The sequence below is a fragment of the Coregonus lavaretus genome (genome assembly GCF_964263955.1).
Source record: "Coregonus lavaretus genome assembly, chromosome: 38".
Lineage (NCBI taxonomy): Eukaryota > Metazoa > Chordata > Actinopteri > Salmoniformes > Salmonidae > Coregonus > Coregonus lavaretus.
This window is the reverse complement of record NC_140025.1, coordinates 25360822-25385152: the sequence shown is the minus strand read 5'-3', so window position 1 is coordinate 25385152 and position 24331 is coordinate 25360822. Positions and strand designations below refer to the sequence as shown.

The following is a 24331-nucleotide window of genomic DNA, read 5'->3' as shown; positions in this document are numbered from 1 at the left end:
CTACATTTTGAATAGCCTACTTTGTCACAAGGTTTAGTCCTAAAAATGTTCCCCTATTGTTCTTTGAATGTTAGCGATTGGCTTATAATGTTCCCCCAATGTTCTTTGAATATTACATTGCTGCGGCTGTACAGTGCAACGTCACAGCAACACTGTCTGACAGGGTGTTATGCCCATTGGCTGAGTAATATCAAGGACACTAATACTGAACTGCCACAATATTGAGCTAATGCACTTCCTCACACAATACAACCCCCGTCCATCATAAACAGCCAAGGACACGACGTGATGTACCGTGGTGTGTGTTCATTTGTAAGGGTTATGTTCAGCTGGATACAATGAATGTATTATTCACAGCTGTTGTAGCCATGCTCTGTGTCAAATGGAGGTTAGATGTATACAGCTGCAAGAGGCGCAATCTATACACTTTTTCCAAAACATTTTCCTTTGGACAGGGCCCTTCCAATAAAATGGGTCATTCCCCCGGCCACCAACGTTGGCGAGTGTTATTATTTTTCAGCAATACATAACAACTTGTCCAACAATCACATACACATGCTCACAAACACACACACGCTGCACTCACATGTCACATACTGTAGCGCTCTCCCACTTTTAATAACATAGAATGACTCAATAATGCCTACATAACTAGAGCTCTGCACTGTGGGAAATTCCTGCCCTGCCGGTGAGCCGTTCGGTTAGCGTTAGCGACGTAGCACCTTCGCTCCTTACACACGGGTGCCAGCGCTAGCCTTTTCATTAGCATGGACATGCTAAAGGGAGTAGCGGGGGCTAGCAGGGGGCTAGCGAGAGGCTAGTAGGGCCACTGGGGCCCAGTTTAACAGGGGCCAGGGCTGAGGCTGTGAAGGGGATCTGTGGAAAAGGGGCTAACGCTGCTAGCTGTATAGCTGGGCTGACATGACTTCTAACACATTGTCCGACGCAACAGATGGACCGTAACAAGCTCCAGAGACAGTACAGACATGCATAATGAGAGAGGACAGGACACATGAACACACAAAAACACACGTGTGCACACACACACACAATGTTCCTCTTCTGACATGGATACCCTAAACATGAGAGAGAGAGAATGACAACAGTCTGCTGACAGCTGAATTAAATCTGTCTCGACAGGTCACCTTTGCATTACGGGGTTCCCTCGCTATTTAAACAACATTTTATTTAATATATTTTTTTATTTAACCTTTATTTAACCAGGTTATTCTAGTTGAGATACAAATCCATTTATCAAGATATTGTGGCTATTGAACAACCAGTTCGCTTCAGACAACATTGATAAATCTGCTTCATCAATATCACAGGTTTCTTAATCAATAAGTAGCCTAAATGTACAGTACCAGTCAAAAGTTTGGACATACCTACTCATTCTCCCTTTCTAACACCTGTGCCCCCCATGGTTCCATAAATCACAACCACCTACCAACCCCACACACACCACAAAACCACAAGGCCTCACTGGATAGGCTACACTTTCCATTTATATTAACAACACAGAATCAATTTGATTTGCCTTGACACCGTTTCATTGCCTTTAGAGACAGATGGACGAAACACTGAGCACTGTCTTAACTTTAGCCCCTTTCACCCAGAGGCTCAAGGGTGAAGTTTCCCCTAGATACAGATCTAGGATCAGCTTCCCCCAATCCTAACCTTAACCATTAGTGGGGAAAATGCAAAACTACCCATAGACGCTCATCTTGGGTCAACTTCACCCTACTCCTCACACCCAGTCCAATTCAAGGCACACTTAACCAGCAGGGCTACCATAACATTCTGTAGCGATAAGCCATCCCATCTGGTTTGCGCTTAGTGGGACTATCATTTGTTTTTCAACAGGGATTGTGTAGGCCAGGCTGTGTAAGGGCTATTTTACCAAGAAGGAGAGTGATTGAGTGCTGCATCAGATTTGACCTGGCCTCCACAATCCCCCGACCTCAACCCAATTGTGATGGTTTGGGATGAGTCGGACCGCAGAGTGAAGGAAAAGCAGCCAACAAGTGCTCAGCATATGTGGGAACTCCTTCAAGACTGTTGGACAAGCATTCCAGGTGAAGCTGGTTGCAAGGCAAAGGGTGGCTATTGGAATAACACTTTTTTTGGTTACTACATGATTCCATGTGTTATTTCATAGTTTTGATGTCTTCACTATTATTCTACAAAATGTAAAAAATAGTAAAAATAAATAAAACATTTGAATGAGTAGGTGTGTCCAAACTTTTGACTGGTAGTGCATGTCATGGGACCCATATACAGTAACACAGCAGTAAACAACAAACTAATCAATGTAAATACCAGACCAATGGCGACTTTACAGTCTATCAAGCGCAGCCGGTTCAGACAGGAAACCAGAGTATATGCATCAGCTGACGTCGCACCAATCATATTCTACAAACACTTCCTACCTTAATATGGTGGTATATTTAAGCTGATCAGTTTTCCTCACATTCTCTGCTGCCTCTACCGCTGTTGGTTACTCGATAGTATGCGGTTGCATTTTCTTGTACCCACCCACCACCCCAGCCTCCACCTGTTTGGTTCTGTGTTTCCGTCCTGCAGGGGGATTGGTACAGAGTACCTTGCTCACTGCCTGTAATTATTATGATCTTAAAAAGGTGCACTATGCAAAAATCGCTCCGCCATTTCCTAGTTGCAAAAATTTTAATAGTTTGCCTAATTTCAGTTTATGTGACAAAACAAGCAAGTATAGTGTAGAGAATCATTGTACCATCAAAACCGCTGAAATAGATTTTACATAACCAAACATATTGTATTTTCAGCTGTTTGAAGCTGGTGTACAAAACCGAAAGTAAAAAACTTAAGGGTCGCATAGAAATAGCGCACATAGAACATATATACTGCTTCTTAGACTTGCTTTCAATGAGAATGACAGATCTATAACTCATATTTCTATGTGAATTTGGTCGGGGTCGCCCAAAAAGTTACATATTGCAGCTTTAACATGATGCACGCTCTGGCAGTGAGATACCTCGAAGGAGCAGAGCCTAACGCAAACCTTAACGTATTGAAATATTTTTCTAAATAATGGTTAAACAAAACAAATACTGGCGTTTCCTGTCTGAAATGTTGCGTTTGAGAGAAGTACAGTTCAGTACAACGCCCAAACACAGTTACAGATGTTACTAATAGGTTACATTAGGGAAGTACAGCACAGAGTGTGCTAAGCTTGTCAGTCGTATTACAGAATGTCCCTGTCTTGTCCAATGAAAGTTTCAACACTTTGTGCAATGCTAAACAATATCAACTCAAAGCCCATGTAATCATGAGATACAGTATCAATAGAAGACAAGACAATGGAACAGTGCTTACCTCATGCAAATTTAGCTCTTTGACCTTTTCCTTCTGTATAACCTGAGGGGAAATAAAAAAGGCATACAATTAGAACTGACAACATAAACACACTTCTACTCACTTGAAGGAAACATTCAGAAGTGAATCCAATTCTCGTTTTTTTTTGTATTAGAAGAATGCTGATGTAGAGTTCAGTTCAGTTACAGGCAGTTATGGTCTTGTAAGGCTCAGGCCCAAGCCCTCACCACTCACTTAAAGGGATTAAAGACGTATCAACAAAATCAACGCTTTCTGCTGCTATTTCACACTCAGCATCTGGAAATGTGTTCTGACACGAGGGAGTACAGCTACGACCGGAAGTTACTTTTTCGTAGCAGGTTAGGAGAATTTATGCAGCAGGTTAGGGTAATTAACGTGGCAGGTTAGGAGACTTAGGTTAAGGTTAGGAAAAGGGTTAGCTCAAATGCTCTCCTAACCTGCTACGAAAAGTAACTTCCAGTCGTTGCTGTACTCCTCTAGTCACAACCGTCCTGCTGACCAGGCCTGGCAGGCTGGCTAAAACTGGCCGTACATTTGATTAAGGGTGAGTCCCCAAACTTCCACTGAAACTAGCCCAAAATAAACCACCATCTTTCTCTGTTTACTCTGCTGCCTGCTACAGTATGTATATTATGGGTGTGTATTATATAATGTGTATGTTCAGCAACAGAAGATTTATAGACTACAGTGACATACTGTGAGAAAATAAACTATGTTCATAGTATTTTGTGTGTGTGTGTGTGTGTGTGTGTGGGTACACGTGTGAGCGCACGTGTGTGTAGACGACGGGCCTCTTACTTGTTTGTATGCATACAGCTCCTTGTGCGCCTGGTGCCTTAACCTGCAGGGACAACGCAGAGAAACACAGCATCTCTTCAATTAGTAAAGGAGCCGCTACAACTCGCCAGTTGCACTCACAATACATTCAGATACAGTGACAAGTCAATAGACCCTGAAACAGGTAGTGAGCAACTGCATAGATAGAGAGCATTCAGGGCAGAAAAATTGCTGATTTAACAATGTCCATTCAAATAAAAGCACTGAAATAGAAGCAAGTCAAATTCAACGGTTTAGATGCTGTAGAAACAGACATTGATGGCAGTGCTGCAGTTTTGAACTAGCCTGGCCTACATTGGATTAAAAAATGTTTTTAGTGCTACGAAACTTTCAGGAAACTCACCCCTGTACAATATCTTGACTATGGCAGGCTGGATTCAATCTTAACCTTTTTTTTGCTTTAGTTTTGAAGTCATAAATCAATCCAGATGAGTTGATGGAAGATAAAAGCTATGGTCAACGTAATAACCACTGAATTGAATCCAGGCCTTTTCCTATGAAGTTTGATTTGAAGTCTTTATATACACACACAGGAAATACTGTCTGTCATCATAAGTGGTTCCACTTGGCATTTCAAAAAGGCTTTTGAAAAGGATTGTATCTGCTATCTTTTATGGTCTATGAAATGGCCCGAGGTCGGGTAGGCCACCCTTTCTGCCCACAGACCCATTTGATTTCACAATTCTTGTATCCCAAATGGCACCCTATTCCCTATGTGCTTTTGTCTGAAGTAGTGCACTATATATGGAATAGGGTGTAATTTGGGACACACACTATGTGATATCACATCCTCCTCAAAGCTGTGACCTGTGACATTGAACCCCAATGGCTTTGGCTGCTTCTGACCCTGATGACACTGTTATACACCTCCCCCATTAACCCCCACTAAACCAAAATATAACCTACTTCCCAACCACCTATCGGTACCAAACTCAATCTCACTCAAACGTCACCCAGACGATCTTATGACAACTTTGACGGAGCACTGGTCAGCAGTCGCGCTGTGGTACAGCTCCACTGCCACAACTAGGTGGGAATTCCACACGTTGACACAACTCAATTTAATGTGGGCCTATCCCCATACTGAATGACGAATGGTCTGGTCCGAACTGGACTGCTTAGACAAAATGTCCACCAGGTCGAGAGGCTAATACTTTCTCTCTCAAGCATAAAATAAATGGTACCACAACTGACAGAGCGAGGTGGTTATAGCCTAGGATACATCCTCTTTAAACCAATCATCCCTGTTACATTAGTAACTCTTCAACACCCCCAAGTATGGTTTCTGCCAGCAGAACACATGGTTTTATCACCATCATTCGTTTGAATGCAGCAGGGACACGTGAGAGTGCCTAACTAACCAGAACACCCTTTCTTGACTTTACCGTAGTGGCCTTCGTTACTGCTGACTAGGCTAGAAAGGATAGACTGATGGATCATTTGTGGGGTAGAAATGGAAGCTTTACTTTACTACAGCACATCTCAATAAAACTAAACAGCTTCCTTTCTTGATCTTCTTCCCTTGATTTTCACAAGCAATGATGGGTGATAGGACTGGATAGGGCTCTGACATTTTGCTTTCACCTTTAAAGTCCTCTTAGATCAGTGATCAAGGGGATAGAAGACAAGGAAAGGAAATGGCTGGGCACATTCTCTTTAGTGGGGCAGCTAAGGCCCTTTAAGAGGGCTTGATAATGTTAACAAATGGGAGAGGAGTATTAAGGTCAACTCAAGAGAGAGGCAGCCAAGCATAGGGAAGGACGTTCAAGTCCACATTCTTAAGATAAATAACCCTTTGAAAAGTGGGTGCATGAGTGTTGTGACTGGAAAATGACACCTAACTATAGCTTGAAGAAAGTCAGCCATGAGATAGGCCTAGCTGACAAGCACAAAACAATGTAAATAGATCCACAAAGATTATGAAAACAGTGCGTATATACCCCCCTGTGAATTTGTTTTACTATGAACAGTTAATATACATAGTGCATTAACATTATGCTAGCTTGGATATTAACAGACATTTATAAACAAATAACTATTTTGGTAAGTCCGTTTACACATTTTCCCATCACCTGAAGTCAAAATTCAAAAGGCACTCGCATATCTGAGCTCTCTTTTTTGCAGGTGCATAAGATGTGAAAAAAAGGAAGAAACCCGCACACTGCTCTTGATAGTATCACTGCTCTTTAAAGAGCAGTGATACTATCAAGAGCAGTGTGCGGGTTTCTTCCTTTTTTTCCCATCACCTGAAATAAAAGGAAGATCATAGATAACACCAGTGGTCAGTTTGTATTGTCATACACCAACCATTCTCTTTAGCACAAATCAATGGACAAAAATAAAACATGTTCAATGAAAAACAGAATCGAAAGACAGTAGGAGGGATATACACAGAGTGCAAAAAACATTAGGAACACCTGCTCTTTCCATGACAGACTGATCAGGTGAATCCAGGTAAAAGCTATTATCCCTTATTGATGTCACCTGTTAAATCCACTTCAAATCAGTGTAGATGAAGGGGCGAAGACAGGTTAAAGAAGGACTTTTAAGCCTTGAGACCATTGAGACATGGATTGTGTGTCTGCCATTCAAAGAATGGGCAAGACAAAAGATTTAAGTGCCTTTGAACAGGGTATGGTAGTAGGTGCCAGGCGCACCAGTTTGAGTGTGTCAAGAACTGCAACGCTGCTGGGTTTTTTCACGCTCAACAGTTTCCCGTGTATATCAAGAATGGTCCACCGCCCAAAGGACATCCAGCCAACTTGACACAACTTAAGGAAGCATTGGAGTCAACATCGGCCAGCATCCCTGTGGAACGCTTGACACCTTGTAGTCCATGCCCCGACGAATTGAGGCTGTTCTGAGGGCAAAGGGGGGTGCAACTCAATATTAGGAAGGTGTTCCTAATGTTTTCTGCACTCAGTGTATAAAAAAAAGAGAGGGAGAAAAAGAGAAAGAGATTGAGAGACATAGGTGTTGAAGATTTTTTTACCTCCGTTACTAGTAACCTTAACCTCTCGGAGCAGAGCGAGAGGCTGAGGGATCTGTAACACACAGCAGCACAGTTCTAGGAGAGAGACTGACACCTTCTGAAAGAGAGCAGCGGGTAAAGGTGCAGAGACTCCCATTGGGCAAGGGACAGAGGTCAAAGGTGGTGGGGGGGGGGGGGGGGGGGGGTTGTCACAGGTGAGGGGCAGGGGGTAATTTGATGAATGGCCCTGATAGCATGGTAGTGAGGGGGCGAGATTAAAGTTTCAGTAAACATTTAGTACAGGGGCCCACAGAAGGGCCACGTGGTGCTTACGAATGTGATCTTTCCATGGACTGACTTCTAAAACAGAACTGGGCAAGATAAACACTCTTCAATGTGTGTGTGTATGTACTGTATGTATGTGTGTGTTATTTCACATGTGTGTGTGGACTTTGGGACTGACTGAGAGGAGGGAGTCGAGTCTAGCTGTGACGTTCAGCCTCACGTCAAGCTGTCCAGGCTGTGTTAGCTTGGACCACACTGGGAGAGCGAGCATTGACACGTCCGCTTCAGAGCCTGACTGGCCTTGTTCCCCTCTCATTGTCCCGTATTTGTCCAGCTTTTAGAGGGTCATCTGTGGACTGGGTGTGGGGAGTAGGGTGAAGTTGACCCAAGATGAGCGTCTATGGGTAGTTTTGCATTTTCCCCACTAATGGTTAAGGTTAGGATTGGGGGAAGCTGATCCTAGATCTGTATCTAGGGGAAACTTCACCCTGGAGCCTCGGTGTGATGTGAAAGGGGCTAAAGTTAAGACAGTGCTCAGTGTTTCGTCCATCTGTCTCTAAAAGCAATGAAACTGGGTGAAGGCAAATCAAACTGATTCTGTGTTGTTAATATAAATGGAAAGTGTAGCCTATCCAGTGAGGCCTTGTGGTTTTGTGGTGTGTGTGGGGTTGGTAGGTGGTTATTGTGATTTAGGGAACCATGGGGGCCACAGGTGTTAGAAAGGGAGACTGCATCTTTAGAAGCCTTTCAGAGTAAAAATTGTCTACGTCCCAAATGGCACCCTATTCCCTACACAGTGCATTACTTTTGACCAGGGCCCATAGAGCTCTGCTCAAAAGTAGTGCACTATATAGGGAATAGGGTGTCATTTGGGACAAATCACCTAACTTTTTCTTCTTTTTCTATAAATTACTTGGTAATCTTACCAACTTTCTTTCCCCTTTTCTTTTTCCTCCCAGAATTTTATTGTGACACTGTATCAATTTCATAGTTTGTCTTGGGGGGGAGGGGCAAAACAACGAAACAAAAGCAGAAAAACACTTACCATCTCCCCCCGCCGGGTTAGGTACAGGGCAGGGTGAATTTGGATTGAGACACGCTGCTTCTCGCTGCTTTAGGTAAGAAATGCTACAGAGTTCCAACGTTATTGGCCACTGCCATGGTTGACCACCATGGCAACAGTGCTCAGGCCTATCGTGATTGGGCCAGAGGGGCTAGAGTGGAGGGCCAATAAGATCTCCAGTAAAAAAATATATATATATCGCAAAGCAATATAATACAGCCAGGTCTGGGACTTCAAAACATACTGAAGAGAAGGGGCCATTCTTTAAGGAGATAATACTAACTTAGTTGTCCAAGGTTCAGCCATGTTGAGCGCTAGTTAACCGCTCAGAGCTAAGAGCCCTATGGGCCCTGGTCAAAGGTAGTGCATTATATTTACATTTACATTTTAGTCATTTAGCAGACGCTCTTATCCAGAGCGACTTACAGGAGCAATTAGGGTTAAGTGCCTTGCTCAAGGGCACATTGACAGATTTTTCACCTAGTCAGCTCAGGGATTAGAACCAGCGACCTTTCGGTTACTGGCACAACGCTCTTAACCACTAAGCTACCTGCCGCCCTTATATAGTGAATAGGATGCCAATTGGAAGCATGAATTTATACCAACAGCTATACAGATGCCCTTGGTTTTCCATCTAAGAGAAGAGAAGAGGCCTAAGGACTTAACATGAGAGGCACGACACAAGCCTCTTCAAGGTTGGGAGTTGCGGTGGTCCTGATTATGTAGCTAAGCAGCTTTGAATAAATGTTTATAGAAAAATGTTTCAGCAGGGGAGAACAAGCCTGGATATCATTTTTCTGGTGGGATTCTTTTCAGTTTAGATGATCAAGTCAGCGATACCTTCTCCAAACTGTGCTGTTGAATCTTTTTTATAACCCTTTATGAAAAACGGTTAATTTGAGAAGAACATGATAACACACAATTACTGGTACATACACCAAATGAAATTAAAACAGCACAAATTGAATTTAGACCCAATATGCCATACAGTTTTATTAAATCCAGACCACCAAGAAAGGAGTTAAGGCCTAACGACAGCAAATAAGATTGACCTGTCTTGGATAACATGCATTTACTGAGCTTTTAACTAACTAAAGTGGATGTTGGTTTGTTAAAAGACTGAAGCAGACTGCAATAATTTGACTAACACGAGCCTCGCTTCAGTTATTTAAGCCATTTAATTAAGCGTAAGACAGACCTGATGCTTTTCTGTCCATCTGTGCACTCAACTACTTTAAAAACACTGCTGCAGTTCATTAGTGCATTAAATCTCGTTGGTTGGTTGTAAAGCCTTGGAAGCTTTGTTCGGAGCCACAAATGTTAGGCTCGGTCATAGTTTGAGTTCAAAACCCTGTAGCCTGAACACATTAGGTAACAGAGCTTACACTTCAGATACAAATCCAGCCTTATTTGCTGTGGACATGATACAAGATTTTTATATGCAGCTGATGAACTACCGGATTGCCTGGTAACCCCGCTGAGTGTTGCATGCTAGGAGCCTGAAAATGCACAAATTCTAGTCTCATCATCAGCTGCCAACACAGTTTAACAACTACTATAACACGAGCACCTTTGCTCGATTTAAAGTAGCCTAAATATTGTTCGTTTTAGCTAACCCTCTGTGTTTCTACCCGTGATCAAAGCAGCTCAGGTCTTCAAAGTAAGCTAGTGTGAATGATGAAAAGCCTGTGGCTGCATCCCAAATGACTCCCAATCCCCTATATAGTGCGCTATTTTTGACCAGTGCCCATAGGGCTTTGGTCAAAAGTAGTGCACTATATAGGGAATAGGGTGCCATTTGGGATACATTGTGGAGAGAGGGATGAAAGAAGTTTCCTTCTCTCCCGAGCTATACCATCTGTCTGTGTTCCTCTCCTCTCTCATGCTGTTTATCCCTCTGTTCTCACGTCATACTGGCTTCAAGCTGTATTAAAACATCACCCTCTTTTATAGGGGAAATATGTTGTCCCCCCTAGTTCCACAAACTGCAGCAGAGAGAGAAACGTGCGCTGCTTGGACTGAAGGACACAAATAGTCCCTCTAGTACACTGAGGTCTTGTAAAACAGCACGGCTAGGCTACTCGTGTTTGGGAGAAAGCCTAAGCTGTGTTCAGAGGCAGCCTCTATAGGGGTCTGTACAAAAGTAGTGCACTATGTAAGGAATAGGATGCCATTTGGGACGCACAGTGTTGTTGTAAACAGAGCAGACCATCACATGGTGGGACATACCATCCTGGGAGGCGAAACAGGGGGGCTTGAGTACGACACTCAAATGGCATCCAACATAAGACCGGCGCCAAAGTATTGGCAGAGTAATGAGACCCGAGCAACGCCTTTTTAGAAACGTGTGTGACTGTGAAATCTTTCACAGTCTGGATGTATTTAACATCTAACCCAGTGGTGTGGGTATATCAATAACCAATGTGGTTACAGTGAAAATGCTGCATCTCATATGGGATAAACAAAGTAATTTACTTGACCACTGGGGTTGAGATTAAAAACACTGCTGTCTCATAATTGGATATGGGAAGTCATTCTCGAGGCAATGGATTTAGCCTATGTCAATCAGCTTTGAAGAATCGGTGGTTTATTGCATGAACACTTCAGTGTGCTAGCATAACAAAATGGCCGCCGTAAACGTCGAAGCGAGGCTCTCTTGATGTCAACAACAAAGAAATGTTGTTGATTTCACATTTTTTTAAATATGGGGTCAAATATGGGGTCACAAACAAATGTAATAACCCAGAATCTACACTGTATGGCACCGGTGGCAAGGAAACCGAAACACAAATCAACATTTTCAAAGGAGACTATAGAAACGAGAACCTAGCCTATATCAACTAGGACATAGCAGTGTGGATCATACCTTATCAAGTAGCAGCAGAAGAGAAGGCTGAGGATGAAGACAAAGATGGCAGTCCCAAACACCACAATGTAGATGTTGAGGGGAAGGTTCTGGAACCCGATATTAGGCATCCTGAAACTGTAGTGCTGGAAATCGGAGCTCATGGATATCCTGCAACGAGAGAGAGAGAAAGAGAGACCGATTAGGGGCTGTGATAAAGTGATAGATTGACCGAAAGACTGTGTGACTGTAGGGCTGAGAGAGTGATGGGGTCATCCATCAACTGGACTGCTGGACAATTTGCCATAGCCAGCAGAAAGCTTAGATATGCCACACAATGACAATAGGTAAGGCGAATTGACAATAATAGGCCACCATGATCATATCAATTTGTTAGTTGCGTAATGTCATGTGCAAAACGTTTGATTCAGTTTGACTCTTACAGGGTGTCTGCATAACAGCCAATGGCAACATATTAGCCTAAATTGGGATTGTCAAGTCAGTGAGCAAATCTGTCCAATAATATAGCATTGTGAGCCTTGTATTGCTAGCTACCCACACTGTGGTCTGGGAACATTGGTCCCCATGAAAAGCTGTGCCTATTTCTTGTGTCTGTTCCTACGGTTCTAGACTATGGAATATAGGCCTAGATTGTTATTGTAGCTTTAGGCTACTTCTGGGATACAGCAGCAGCGTTGCCTTTGTTTATGTACTTATTTGTTTACATACACTACCGGTCAAAAGTTTGGACACACCTACTCATTCAAGGGTTTTTCTTTATTTTGACTATTTTCTACATTCTAGAATAAGAAGGTAGGAAATCTGGATACCGACCAACCCTAACACACACACAGTTACTCCTCCCTATACAGCCAAGCCAAAGGACAGAATAAACCATTAACCCAGCCTTCCGTTCACACTGTTTACTTCCAGAGGACACACACTAATTAACTCTCTCTCACACACACACACACACTCACCCGCGTGGTGCCTTCATAGTGTTGAGCGGAACCCAATCTTTAAATCTATAACTCTGAGAACAGCAGCGCTGGGAAGAGGAGGTTCAGCCTTCGTTCATTTTCACTTTCCTTTTCCCACACACTCACACACTGCGACCACGAACGGTAGTAATAACACCATCACAATATAGCACCCTGTCTCCTTGGTTTAGCCGCTAGGCTGGTATGCGGTCATAAACACTGCTGCCCTCTCGTTTGGGCTCGAATCTGCCCCTGTGCTCTGCCAGTATGCAGTGGCTCCACGCCAACCTCTCGATCTTTCTCTCCATCTATCAAAACACGGCCATGACTGGAAAGCCCGGTTATCGCCACTTAGCTGGGCTCTCAAACACATTGGGTCCACATGGCCCTTTGACATACACATTCCAGAAGCAAACACACACACGCACACACAAACTCTGGGGTAACATGAAACCAATATGTTGAGACCAGGGCCTAAAATTAACTTTTTGGTCCAGCAGCCACTGTGGCAGGTATATTTAAAAATCTGTAATGTTTCTGAAACAAACGTATTACTGGTAAGATTTAAATGTGGTATATTGTTTAATTTCATTTCTTAACAAAAATGTTTATGAGCCCCTTTAAGGGTGGGAGGACAATGTGACTCAATAAGATGTTTGTGCCTAGAGATTGATTTCTCTTCCCTAACAGTTGAAACTCAAACATTGAAAAACAACCTAGCTTGTGAGCAAAACAATGTAAATAGCAAAGAAACACAAAGACAAAGTCTCACTTCAGTAGACTTTCGTTTCAAGTAAATTAGAACACATTTTAAAAATGAATCTTTCACTTAGCAGCGCGAGGTGGGATAGGCTATAGTAGGATTCGTAGTTCTTTGACTTTGTGCGATTAATTTACCAGCTATGAAACAAAACGGCAGAAATACTTTGAAAACAGCTACTGCAGCATTTATTTTGCTATAAATGTGATAATACTTCACTATTTTTATTCACAAATGCAAGTGAAATGCTCGCACTGTGGAGCCCTGACCACCTGCCAAGGTGGCTGGTGAAATAATGATCTTACCCGCCAATGCCAAAATCTACCCGCATTTGGCTGATGGCGGGTGTTAGTTTTAGGCCCTGTGTAAATAGTCAAATGTAAATGTTAAGGGGAGGGGCCTTAAAGTTCAAGGGCATGTAGAATACCTATATTATGTGTTTGTGTGGGTATGTATGTAGTGTGCGGTTGTGTGTACACTAGATTACCAAAATCATGGGCATTAATATGGAGTTTGTCCCCCCTTTGCTGCTATAACAGCCTCCACTCATCCACAAGAGCATTAGTGAGGTCGGCACTGATGTTGGGCTATTAGACCTGGCTCGCAGTCGGCGTTCCAATTCATGGTTTTGAGGTCAGGGATCTGTGCAGGCCAGCAAGTTCTTCCACACCGATCTCGACAAACCATTTCTGTATGGACCTCGCTTTGTTTCATGCTGAAACAGAAAAGGGCCTTCCCCAAGCGGTTGCAAAAAAGTTGGAAGCACAGAATCCTCTAGCGAAAATAATAATAATAATAATAATAATAATAATAATATGCCATTTAGCAGACGCTTTTATCCAAAGCGACTTACAGTCATGCGTGCATTTTTTTTTTTTGTGTATGGGTGGTCCCGGGGATCGAACACACTACCTTGGCGTTACAAGCGCCGTGCTCTACCAGCTGAGCTACAGAGGACCACATTTCCCTTCAATGGAACTAAGGGGCCTAGCCCGAACCATGAAAAACAACCCAAAACCATTATTCATCCTCCACCAAACTTTACAGTTGGCACTATGCAGTCGGGAAGGTGGTGTTCTCCTGGCATCTGCCAAACCAGATTAGTCAGTCAGACTGCCAGATGGTGAAACGTGATTCATCACTCCAGAGAACACGTTTCCACTGCTCTAACCGACACTTGGTATTGCGCATGGTGTTCTTAGGCTTGTGTGCGGCTGCTCGGTCATGGAAACCCATTTCATGAAGCTCCCGACGAACAGTTCTTGTGCTGACGTTGTTTCCAGAGGCAGTTTGGAACTCGGTAGTGTGTGTTGCAACCGAGGACAGACGATTTTTATGCAGTATGGGCTTAAGCAGTTGGCGGTCCCGTTCTGTGAGCGTGTGTGGCCTACCACCAAGCGGCTGAGCCGTTGTTGCTCCTAGACGTTTCCACTTCACAATAACAGCACTTACAGTTGACTGGGGTCACTGAGCTCTTTAGTAAGGCCATTCTACTGCCAATGTTTGTCTATGGAGATTGCAATGGCAGTGTGCTCGATTTTACACACCTGTCAGCAACGGGTGTGGCTGAAATAGACTAATCCACAAATTTGAAGGGGTGTCTACATAGTGTACGTATACACTATATATACAAAAGTATGTATGTATGTAGTGCAAGGGGGGGGGGGGGGGTGTATAGGATTAACCCTTCCCTCCCCGAAGGCTCTAAGGACCCACCAGCTGTCTGTAGTATCCTACAGTAGGCTAAGTGCAGCGTTTCACCTAACTTGCCCTCCTCTCACACTGAAAAAAACACTACAGTCTCCTCTGACAGCTTTCCACACATCTGCCCTCAAGTGCTGATCCAAGGTCATTTTTACATATAACCCTCAGATGATGAAGGTTAGGCTAGTATAATTGGTAAGCTGATCTTAGATCTAAATCTACAGGCAAATCTTACCTCAATATGGCCTCATTCGACGACTCCTGGTTTATCTAAACAGCTTCTTGATCCACAGCTGAGGGAGGCATTACTATTTTATTACTAATGAAGGATGCCTAAGGAGGCAGGCTGACAGGTCTGAGATCTGTGAGCAGGCCTACTACAGCAGTACTTCCACAGGGCAGCCTGGCTGACAGGTCTGAGATCTGTGCCTGTTGCTCCATAGTTAAGGGGGGCCTAACTCTTTCACTACCTAATGTAGGATGCCTGAGGGGGTCAGGGAGCCTGGCTGGCAGGTCTAAGATCTGTACGTTGCAGAAATTCTCAGAATTCCTCAAAGGAGCTGGGAGGATCTCCCCCGCAAAGGGAGGAACCTAAACAACATTGTATTTTTTTCAAGATCATCTCCCATCTCCTCCAACCCCCCTCACACTGCTGTAGTAGCTTAGTTCTTGGTCTGGGTGCAATGAATGGCCCAAAAAAACAACAACAACAAAAACAGATAAAGCAACACCTCTCTGCACAACGCCTCTCCCCTATTTGACCTAGATATTGTGCGTATGTATTGACATGAAGAATCTCAAATATAAAATATATTTTGATTTGTTTAACACCTTTTTGGTTACTACATGATTCCATATGTATTATTTTATAGTTTTGATGTCTTCACTATTATTCTACAATGTAAAAAATAGTAAAAATAAAGAAAAACCCTTGAATGAGTAGGTGTCCAAACTACATACATATACAGTGGGGGGAAAAAGTATTTAGTCAGCCACCAATTGTGCAAGTTCTCCCACTTAAAAAGATGAGAGAGGCCTGTAATTTTCATCATAGGTACACGTCAACTATGACAGACAAATTGAGAATGTTTTTCTCCAGAAAATCACATTGTAGGATTTTTTATGAATTTATTTGCAAATTATGGTGGAAAATAAGTATTTGGTCACCTACAAACAAGCACGATTTCTGGCTCTCACAGACCTGTAACTTCTTCTTTAAGAGGCTCCTCTGTCCTCCACTCGTTACCTGTATTAATGGCACCTGTTTGAACTTGTTATCAGTATAAAAGACACCTGTCCACAACCTCAAACAGTCACACTCCAAACTCAACTATGGCCAAGACCAAAGAGCTGTCAAAGGACACCAGAAACAAAATTGTAGACCTGCACCAGGCTGGGAAGACTGAATCTGCAATAGGTAAGCAGCTTGGTTTGAAGAAATCAACTGTGGGAGCAATTATTAGGAAAATGGAAGACATACAAGACCACTGATAATCTCCCTCGATCTGGGGCTCCACGCAAGATCTCACCCCGTGGGGTCAAAATGATCACAAGAACGGTGAGCAAAAATCCCAGAACCACACGGGGGGACCTAGTGAATGACCTGCAGAGAGCTGGGACCAAAGTAACAAAGCATACCATCAGTAACACACTACGCCGCCAGGGACTCAAATCCTGCAGTGCCAGACCTGTCCCCCTGCTTAAGCCAGTACATGTCCAGGCCCGTCTGAAGTTTGCTAGAGTGCATTTGGATGATCCAGAAGAGGATTGGGAGAATGTCATATGGTCAGATGAAACCAAAATAGAACTTTTTGGTAAAAACTCAACTCGTCGTGTTTGGAGGACAAAGAATGCTGAGTTGCATCCAAAGAACACCATACCTACTGTGAAGCATGGGGGTGGAAACATCATGCTTTGGGGCTGTTTTTCTGCAAAGGGACCAGGATGACTGATCCGTGTAAAGGAAAGAATGAATGGGGCCATATATCGTGAGATTCTGAGTGAAAACCTCCTTCCATCAGCAAGGGCAATGAAGATGAAATGTGGCTGGGTCTTTCAGCATGACAATGATCCCAAACACACCGCCCGGGCAACGAAGGAGTGGCTTCGTAAGAAGCATTTCAAGGTCCTGGAGTGGCCTAGCCAGTCTCCAGATCTCAACCCCATAGAAAATCTTTGGAGGGAGTTGAAAGTCCATGTTGCCCAGCGACAGCCCCAAAACATCACTGCTCCAGAGGAGATCTGCATGGAGGAATGGGCCAAAATACCAGCAACAGTGTGTGAAAACCTTGTGAAGACTTACAGAAAACGTTTGACCTGTGTCATTGCCAACAAAGGGTATATAACAAAGTATTGAGTAACTTTTGTTATTGACCAAATACTTATTTTCCACCATAATTTGCAAATAAATTCATAAAAAATCCTACAATGTGATTTTCTGGAGAAAAAAATTCTCTCATCTTTTTAAGTGGGAGAACTTGCACAATTGGTGGCTGACTAAATACTTTTTTCCCCCACTGTATATACATACATACACCTAAAGGCAACTTTGACGGCTAGTCTAGGGCTACTCGGAGCCATTGGAGTAACACAAAACAATCTATTTAGCCCAGATGGATAACAATTAGCTCCACTACCGTCTTGTTTGGACTGGGCTTGGCTCACCCTAAGACTAGTTCTGCTGTGGCTCTAGCTGGATCCGGCAGTGGAACTCTCTCTCTCCAAACATTGAGATAAACACATGCACGCACACTCACACACACAAACACACCAGAGCCAGCGCAGGCTTGCTGAGACAAAGGCTGTTTCTGTCCGGGCTGGCAGAGCCACGCGTCATTATGCAACACCCACCGGGTAAACGCTGTTGGGTGGGTGCCAAGGCCACGGCAGGCAAGCAGCACTCAGATATGATTACTCACTCCTTTATGAAGGCACTGTTATAACTTATCATGACTGAGGTAGACTAGGAGGTGTGTGTGTTTAGGTGTGTGGAGGAGCAGTTTGTTTTTACGACTGGTGCTGCTGGTAGTGTACTGTGATTTTTTTCAGAGTTTTATGACTGACCGTTAGGCTATGCTTTAATGACAGCAAATCGCCCATCTGTTTTTTACACTGCTTAACAGGCTAGCTACAAGAGGACTTGAATCCCATTGACCATTTCAGTCCCTGACAAACTGTCCTCGGCCCCTGACCATCATACATTTTTACATTTACATTTTAGTCATTTAGCAGACGCTCTTATCCAGAGCGACTTACAAATTGGTGCATTCACCTTATGATAGCCACATCTAAAAATGGTGGACTTCTTACCACTACATTCCCCAACATCTAGCCTATTACAGTTAGGCACGATTTATGATTGATGTTAAGTTGATTAAATAGTTATCGGTTTTCACTGCAAGTGTGGTGACACACATAGGATGTACAGGATTTGATCCAATTGATGTAATATCTGGGGGTGCAGGGCTAGGCCTAAATGTCAACGTAGCAGCTAAGTAGCCTAGCTGCTGTTGAAGTAGGGTGGGTCGGGGTAAGGAGGGGGTTGGGGAACCGGGCAGGGAAGAGAGGATTTTAAAGGTCTCTCTTGGGGATCTCGTCCAAGGTGATTTATAGAATCCCTCCCAGAACCCCTTCCTCCCCTCGTTGTGTCGCAGGCGGCTGTCGACTATCGACCCCCTGCTAATGGACAGTATCAGGATTCGCATAGCTAGATGGTCCCGGGTACACCCCGTCGTCCCAGTAATCCTACCCCATCGCAGTAAACAACCGACGTCATCCACAAAGGTGCATTTCAGGTGTCACTCAGGGCTGTGTGTTGTCCCACTATTGAATGGAGCAAAAAATAAGAAAATACTCAAATACACTATTGGGAGTCCCAATTCATCCCTTTTAAATTCTGACACTGACTCTCTTTTCAATTTTGACACTGACTGCCCTCTGAAATACTTTTTCTTCTTTCATCACTGGGGTTTCTATTTAGGTCTATACAGCAGGATGTCTCCCTGTCTCTAAGCACATCCTTGCAGGAGGTCGAAGAAGCCCAGGAAGTGGAGACCGGTCCAGAGCCTGTGCCTCTCATTACTGACAGGGAAGGTCATTCACTGAAGGAGCAAACAGAGACACAGAGAGAGAGAGACATTTACTCTCAAATGGGCACTGACAGCTAGGGAGACTACGGACTACAGCCAGTTACTCTGTGGGGCTGGAACACACAAATGCCTACAAATAAATGCACACGCACACAAACTCACTCACTCCAGGGATCAAGCGACCTCACGACGTGGACCTTTATTCACATTTCCCTTGTTTGTACTGAATCAGGCCACTTTGAGAATACACTTCACTTGCCTCACACAGTGCCAGAACAAAGCCAACTGAACTGACAGTCAGAGACAGGACTATTGACCGTATAAATTACAGAATCTACCGCTTACACACCACTGCCCTCAAAGAAAATCACCTAAAAGTAAATCAGATCCCATCACAGAAAAGTACCTAAAATGTCCTACAAAAAAAGGACCTGAAAGTTCCCAAGCTCCTACTTCTTCTAATCTCTCATTTACTCAACACTCCATCCACCTCAGACTGGTTCCAATCCCAAATCTATTAGCGCATCTAAAAATACCTCCCATCTAGCCTATCCAACCTTCAAACTGGAGGGCCCTCTCAGCCAGGCCAGGACACAACAAACCCACAGCTCATGGTTGACTGGAGTGGGCTTGAGGAGGAGAGGGAAATGGGAACATGCTTACAGACTAGCGCAGCTCCAGCAGCAGCCATCCTCTAGCCTTTCTCTGCTCAATATAGGCCGTATATTCTCGCTAACTATGCCAACGCCAGTTCAGCCAAAAGCATTTTAATGAGTGTAACAACAACAAAGGCTTTGCTCTCTCATCGCTCTGTGGTAACGGGTCCGTCCTTACATTACTGTAACCACACTGCTTTGTTAGCCGTGGGGTTGTTCGCATTTCAACACGTCGGTCTGGCCTCTCTCAGAGGAGACTTATACAAGGCTCACAGAGGATGATGAAGCTGTAAAAATAGACTGGGAAAGCAGACAGAGAGAGAACACCACTCACTCTGCCATGTGAGAAGCTGAGAACTGATAGGCTAATAGCTAGCCTAAGTAACAGCCATCAAACATGACTCTCATAATGACACAGAGTGATTTAAGGTGAGATAACGACAAGCCAAAAAAGGCTTTGGTTGTTGGCTCTTTGTTCCAAGGGCTAACATTGGAGAAGCTATGTAGCCTAAGCTCTTTGTGAGGTTAGATAAGGTGAGGGCTCTCTCTCTTTGGCAAGGTTCTTAACCTTTTGTAAAGAAGAAATATAATACAGACAGTTATTTTTAGTCTTCAAGGCTTGCAGTGTCTTTCAGTGTTCATTCCATCTTGAATGAAATTACATGCTTGAATTATTTATTTAGACTAAACTCATTTGCTGACATTTCCCCGAAAACCAGCAGACACAGAACATTTCGATGATAGGACCTCTGACGTAGACGATACAGAAGGTTGTAGTTAAGCAGAGACGTTTTTCGAAAGATTCCTTGAGTGCTGCGGCCTTCAGGCTTCTGCAAATGGGCTGCAATTTTGAACAAGTGAGGTATCAAATGACACAACCAACATCCTCTTCCCACAAGCCCCAGGACAGCTCAATGGTTACAACTAGTGCATATTCTTCCACGGGGCTTTTCTTACAGTCATTTACTCTTCTAGACCTTCATCTACTCCCCTTCTCCAGCTTGTCCTGGGTGTCCTCAAAAGGTTACAGCAGTGGAGATTCCTGCTGGACGGTGAAAGTAAAACCGGTTCCTGTTTGAAGATAAATTCTTTGCCCTCTGTGTGATCCCATCTTACATGGATTTCAATAAGCCCTCCAACATGGCTTGAGAGAAGTCTTTGACCATGTTTCATACTGAGATTGCACATTTGCAATTTGGCTATAGTAAGGTATGGGGTTACTGAAGCGATTTGGTTCAACTAAATAGTCTAAACGAATGCTCTAACGATTCAAATGTATTTGACTAAGCACCATAAAACCACAGTATGCGATTCAGAGGTGTTGCATAGGAAGTGAGACATGCCTTGTGTTTGCACACACACACACACAAAAAAAAACACTGGAGTGCCTCTCAGCCATTGCCCAGCAGCCACAGGATTGTTCACAAATCATCTAAAGGGGAAACAGATGGGCCAAAACACTTCTTAACCCAAACAATGCCTAGCCTAGCTAATGCCAACACATACAGTAGCCAAAGCCTAGTTAATGCCAAATTGGTTTTCAATAAAACTAGCCTGCTTTATTGATCACAATTTAGTCTAGTCAGATAACACTGAAGGATATGACCAATTCCAAAGCCTTGACCTGAGCAAAAGTCCCAATATTCACAGTGGATTGCCTACACAAATACACATGCAAAGAGGGTGCTTTTCTTATGTCACTGACTGAACAGTGAAGACCCAGTCAGACATGTTTTGGGTGCGGGGAAACAAGAACGTTTATAACACCACCACTGAGGGAAGGCTGTTTCACTAGTTAAAGTAGTGTTTCTCAAACATGTCCTTGGGCGCCTTGACAGTTTCCCACATTTGATCTATTCTACCACTTCCACACCTGATCCAACTAGTGTAGGGCTTGATAATGATGACTTGTTGACCAGCTGAATCAGGTGTGTTCGTACTGGAATAGATTGAATATGTGGATCGCCTGAGGTTCCCAGGACGAGGACAAGTATGAGAAACACTTGACTAGAGTCTGCCCAGGGATAAGGGATCTGTTTACCCTGGCTGGGACTGGGTGACCTCAGGGTGAGGCCTCAGTAGTTTTCCCCTCGTTGCCTCCATGCATTTGTCACATGGCTCTGCACGCTGGTTCCTGGATTGCACCAGAGTAACCGCCCACATGGTAGGAAGTTAGGTGCCATGTGGGAGTCTGGGGATTATTGGGAAAGTTCATTTCCTTATTTTTGGAGGGTAGTGGTGGTATACGTGGGTGGCGTTTACTGGCAAGCTTTACCATTTAAACTGTTGATTATCTCCACATTGCAGGTATTCAATTAATACGGCCATGAAGGAGCTATCTTTAGTGTGCATTCCCCCCCCCCAGCAATAAATGTAATGGCTCAATTTGACACAAGTGTTGAAAAATCATTGCTTTCATACCTCAATCTGTCCGAATACTCATCAACCCGAGATACCCTTTGAAAGGCTCTAACCAAATTACCCTCCTTTTCTCCCTTGCATAACCCGTGGCTTTCTCAAATCACATTACAAGCCGGCATGGGGCCGTAATACCATATCCACTCTGAGCCGTGCCGTTCCGGCAAACTAAGGAACCCCAGAACAGAGCACATCTGGGTTCGATAAAAATAATGTATGTGCTAACTGTAAGTCGCTCTGGATAAGAGCGTCTGCTAAATGACTAAAATGTAAATGTAAAAACATGGCCTTACACTGGACCTAAAAATTAGAGTTGCCTGGAAGTCCCTCCCACCAGATAGCCAGCCAAGTAGATAGTCAGAAAGTGAAAGAAGAACCCTCTTTGCATCGTTCCAGTAGTTTTCCATTGCATTGGGCAGGGCCTAATACTAAGTAATAGGAAATGTCCAAAGCAGGGTAACCCCCCCATGGTCAATAACCTGAATGTGACATTCAGACAAAACACATTGAGCTGGGGGTTTTCCTGAAGATCTCTTACAGAATGTTTGATCAATACTAGTGTTGCTAGAGGACAAATCACATGTCCTGATGATGACCAACTTAACCTTTGAACCTCCACCCACAGATTCATTTTAGAGGAATTCTTCTCCGTCGCAACAGCATTATCCGGGATTTAAGGGAAATTGACTGTCACTACTGCATGACTAGGAAGCACAAGATCACAAAATGTTTTCATTTGTATTCGTTAAGGTATCCTATTGTAAAAGGTCTTCATGGTGGTTAGAATGCACTCAATGGAGGAAGAGATTCACCAAACAATCACACTTTCGGTAGGCCTAATGACAAATCATGGTAGGTTGATACATTATCAGCAATCAAAAAGTCACTACAGTAGTTCGCTAACTATCATAGACAGTACTGCAACATGTTCACTCTAAATCAGGCTTTCACCCTCTTTGTTGAGGATTACATTTTCCTTGAGAAATCAAGGAGAGCCAAAATCCCTCTTAGTTAAACACCAGTTTTTTAGCTTTGGTTCAGAACACATGCTTTTGTATGACATTCTTTCCCCCCTCCCTCTCTCTTTTGTATTAAAATAGCTGACTGTTTGTAGTGTTTAGCAACACCACCAGCCAATTTACAGAGGGCTTGTGGCGAGCCCCCCGCACCCGAAACAAAGGCCGCTATCTGATTCTGAAGTGGAAATTTCCACTGGCAGCTACAGCCAGCCATGAGTTGAAACTTAATATGCCAAAGGGCAACACCAAACCAGAGGCCTCGAGCAGAAGACAGAGCTCCATACGCGGCAGCAGGCAGGCAGGCTTGGGGCTGTTCAAAACGCTGCCCGTCACGACTCACCACACACACACATCAGTCAGCTATTGTTTAATTGAGCTTGTAGCCCAAATTCCCAAAATGGGGTAGTAGCATTATCAGGGCTTTAGAAGTAATTGGAATCACAGCTTAGGCTAAAAGTATATGTAATTGTTCCTAGTCATTGTGACAACAGTGGTGAGCTAATCTGCGAACCGACCCAGTCAAGTCAGCCCTAATGCAGAAGACTCACAAAGTTTACCACGGGATACAACCATCCATCAATTATGCCCTTTCTAAAGGGGGTATGAAAACCTTAGAAAAACTCCACTTTGTTCTCTATAGGCCAGCGGGACAATATTGGTGATTGGTTTTGTTCACCGAGGGGGATCGACACTGCAATAGCGTTAAATAGGCTTCCCAGTGATTCGGGGAGAAAACATAACAGCGCTGTTCCCTCAGGGGCTGAAATATGTATTTCGAAAAAAAGAATGCTTGTTTTTCTGCACAGTTGATGCCAAGTTCTGCAATAAACTAGGTCAGACTGTAACTTTAGTTCCAGAGATGGAGATGTGGTGGCGGAGGGTAGAGAATGCGCTTCAATAGTAGCAAACAAGGTCAACCTCAGGGATGTTCCTGTCAATTAAATACTTGGGCGGGCCGCCTTAGCGTTTATTTTTGTGCCGCTGTATTACAAAAATAAAATAAATACGTTTTTTTTTTAAACGACTAAACCCAGATAAAGTATGTAGAAACAATAAATGGACCTATATATATTTTGAATCTTTGAAAACTAACAAATCACCAAAATAAAAGCTAGACAGTCAGGGAGAATTGAAAATGACGAAAACAATTAATTTAGAAGTATTGACCGTGGCCATGGCAAAGTGCATAGAATTGCAGGAAATTTGCTTTAAAACTGACACATTTTCTGTCAGTTCCATGGCAGAATGTGCAGAATAACAGAACATTTGCTTTAAAACTGCAAAAGGTTCTCAGCTCCATGGAGAAATTAGTAGAATTACAGGAAATTGG

General features: G+C 43.5%; 1 protein-coding gene across 2 annotated transcripts in view; it reads right to left on the bottom strand.

Moving 5' to 3' along the window:
* Nucleotides 1-24331, bottom strand: part of rnf24 (ring finger protein 24) — a 47150-nt gene that overhangs the window by 9908 nt on the left and 12911 nt on the right. The window contains exons 1-4 of one of the 2 annotated variants that reach the window (XM_084155353.1): nucleotides 12357-13194; nucleotides 11398-11547; nucleotides 4174-4216; nucleotides 3355-3396 (exon numbers count right to left, since the gene is read on the bottom strand). In XM_084155353.1, the coding sequence (XP_084011479.1) occupies nucleotides 3355-3396; nucleotides 4174-4216; nucleotides 11398-11547; nucleotides 12357-12373 (252 nt within the window). In that variant the 5' untranslated portion in view covers nucleotides 12374-13194. Of the gene's footprint in view, nucleotides 1-3354; nucleotides 3397-4173; nucleotides 4217-11397; nucleotides 11548-12356; nucleotides 13195-24331 lie in introns of those variants that run through there. The other variant, XM_084155354.1, reaches the window with a different exon arrangement.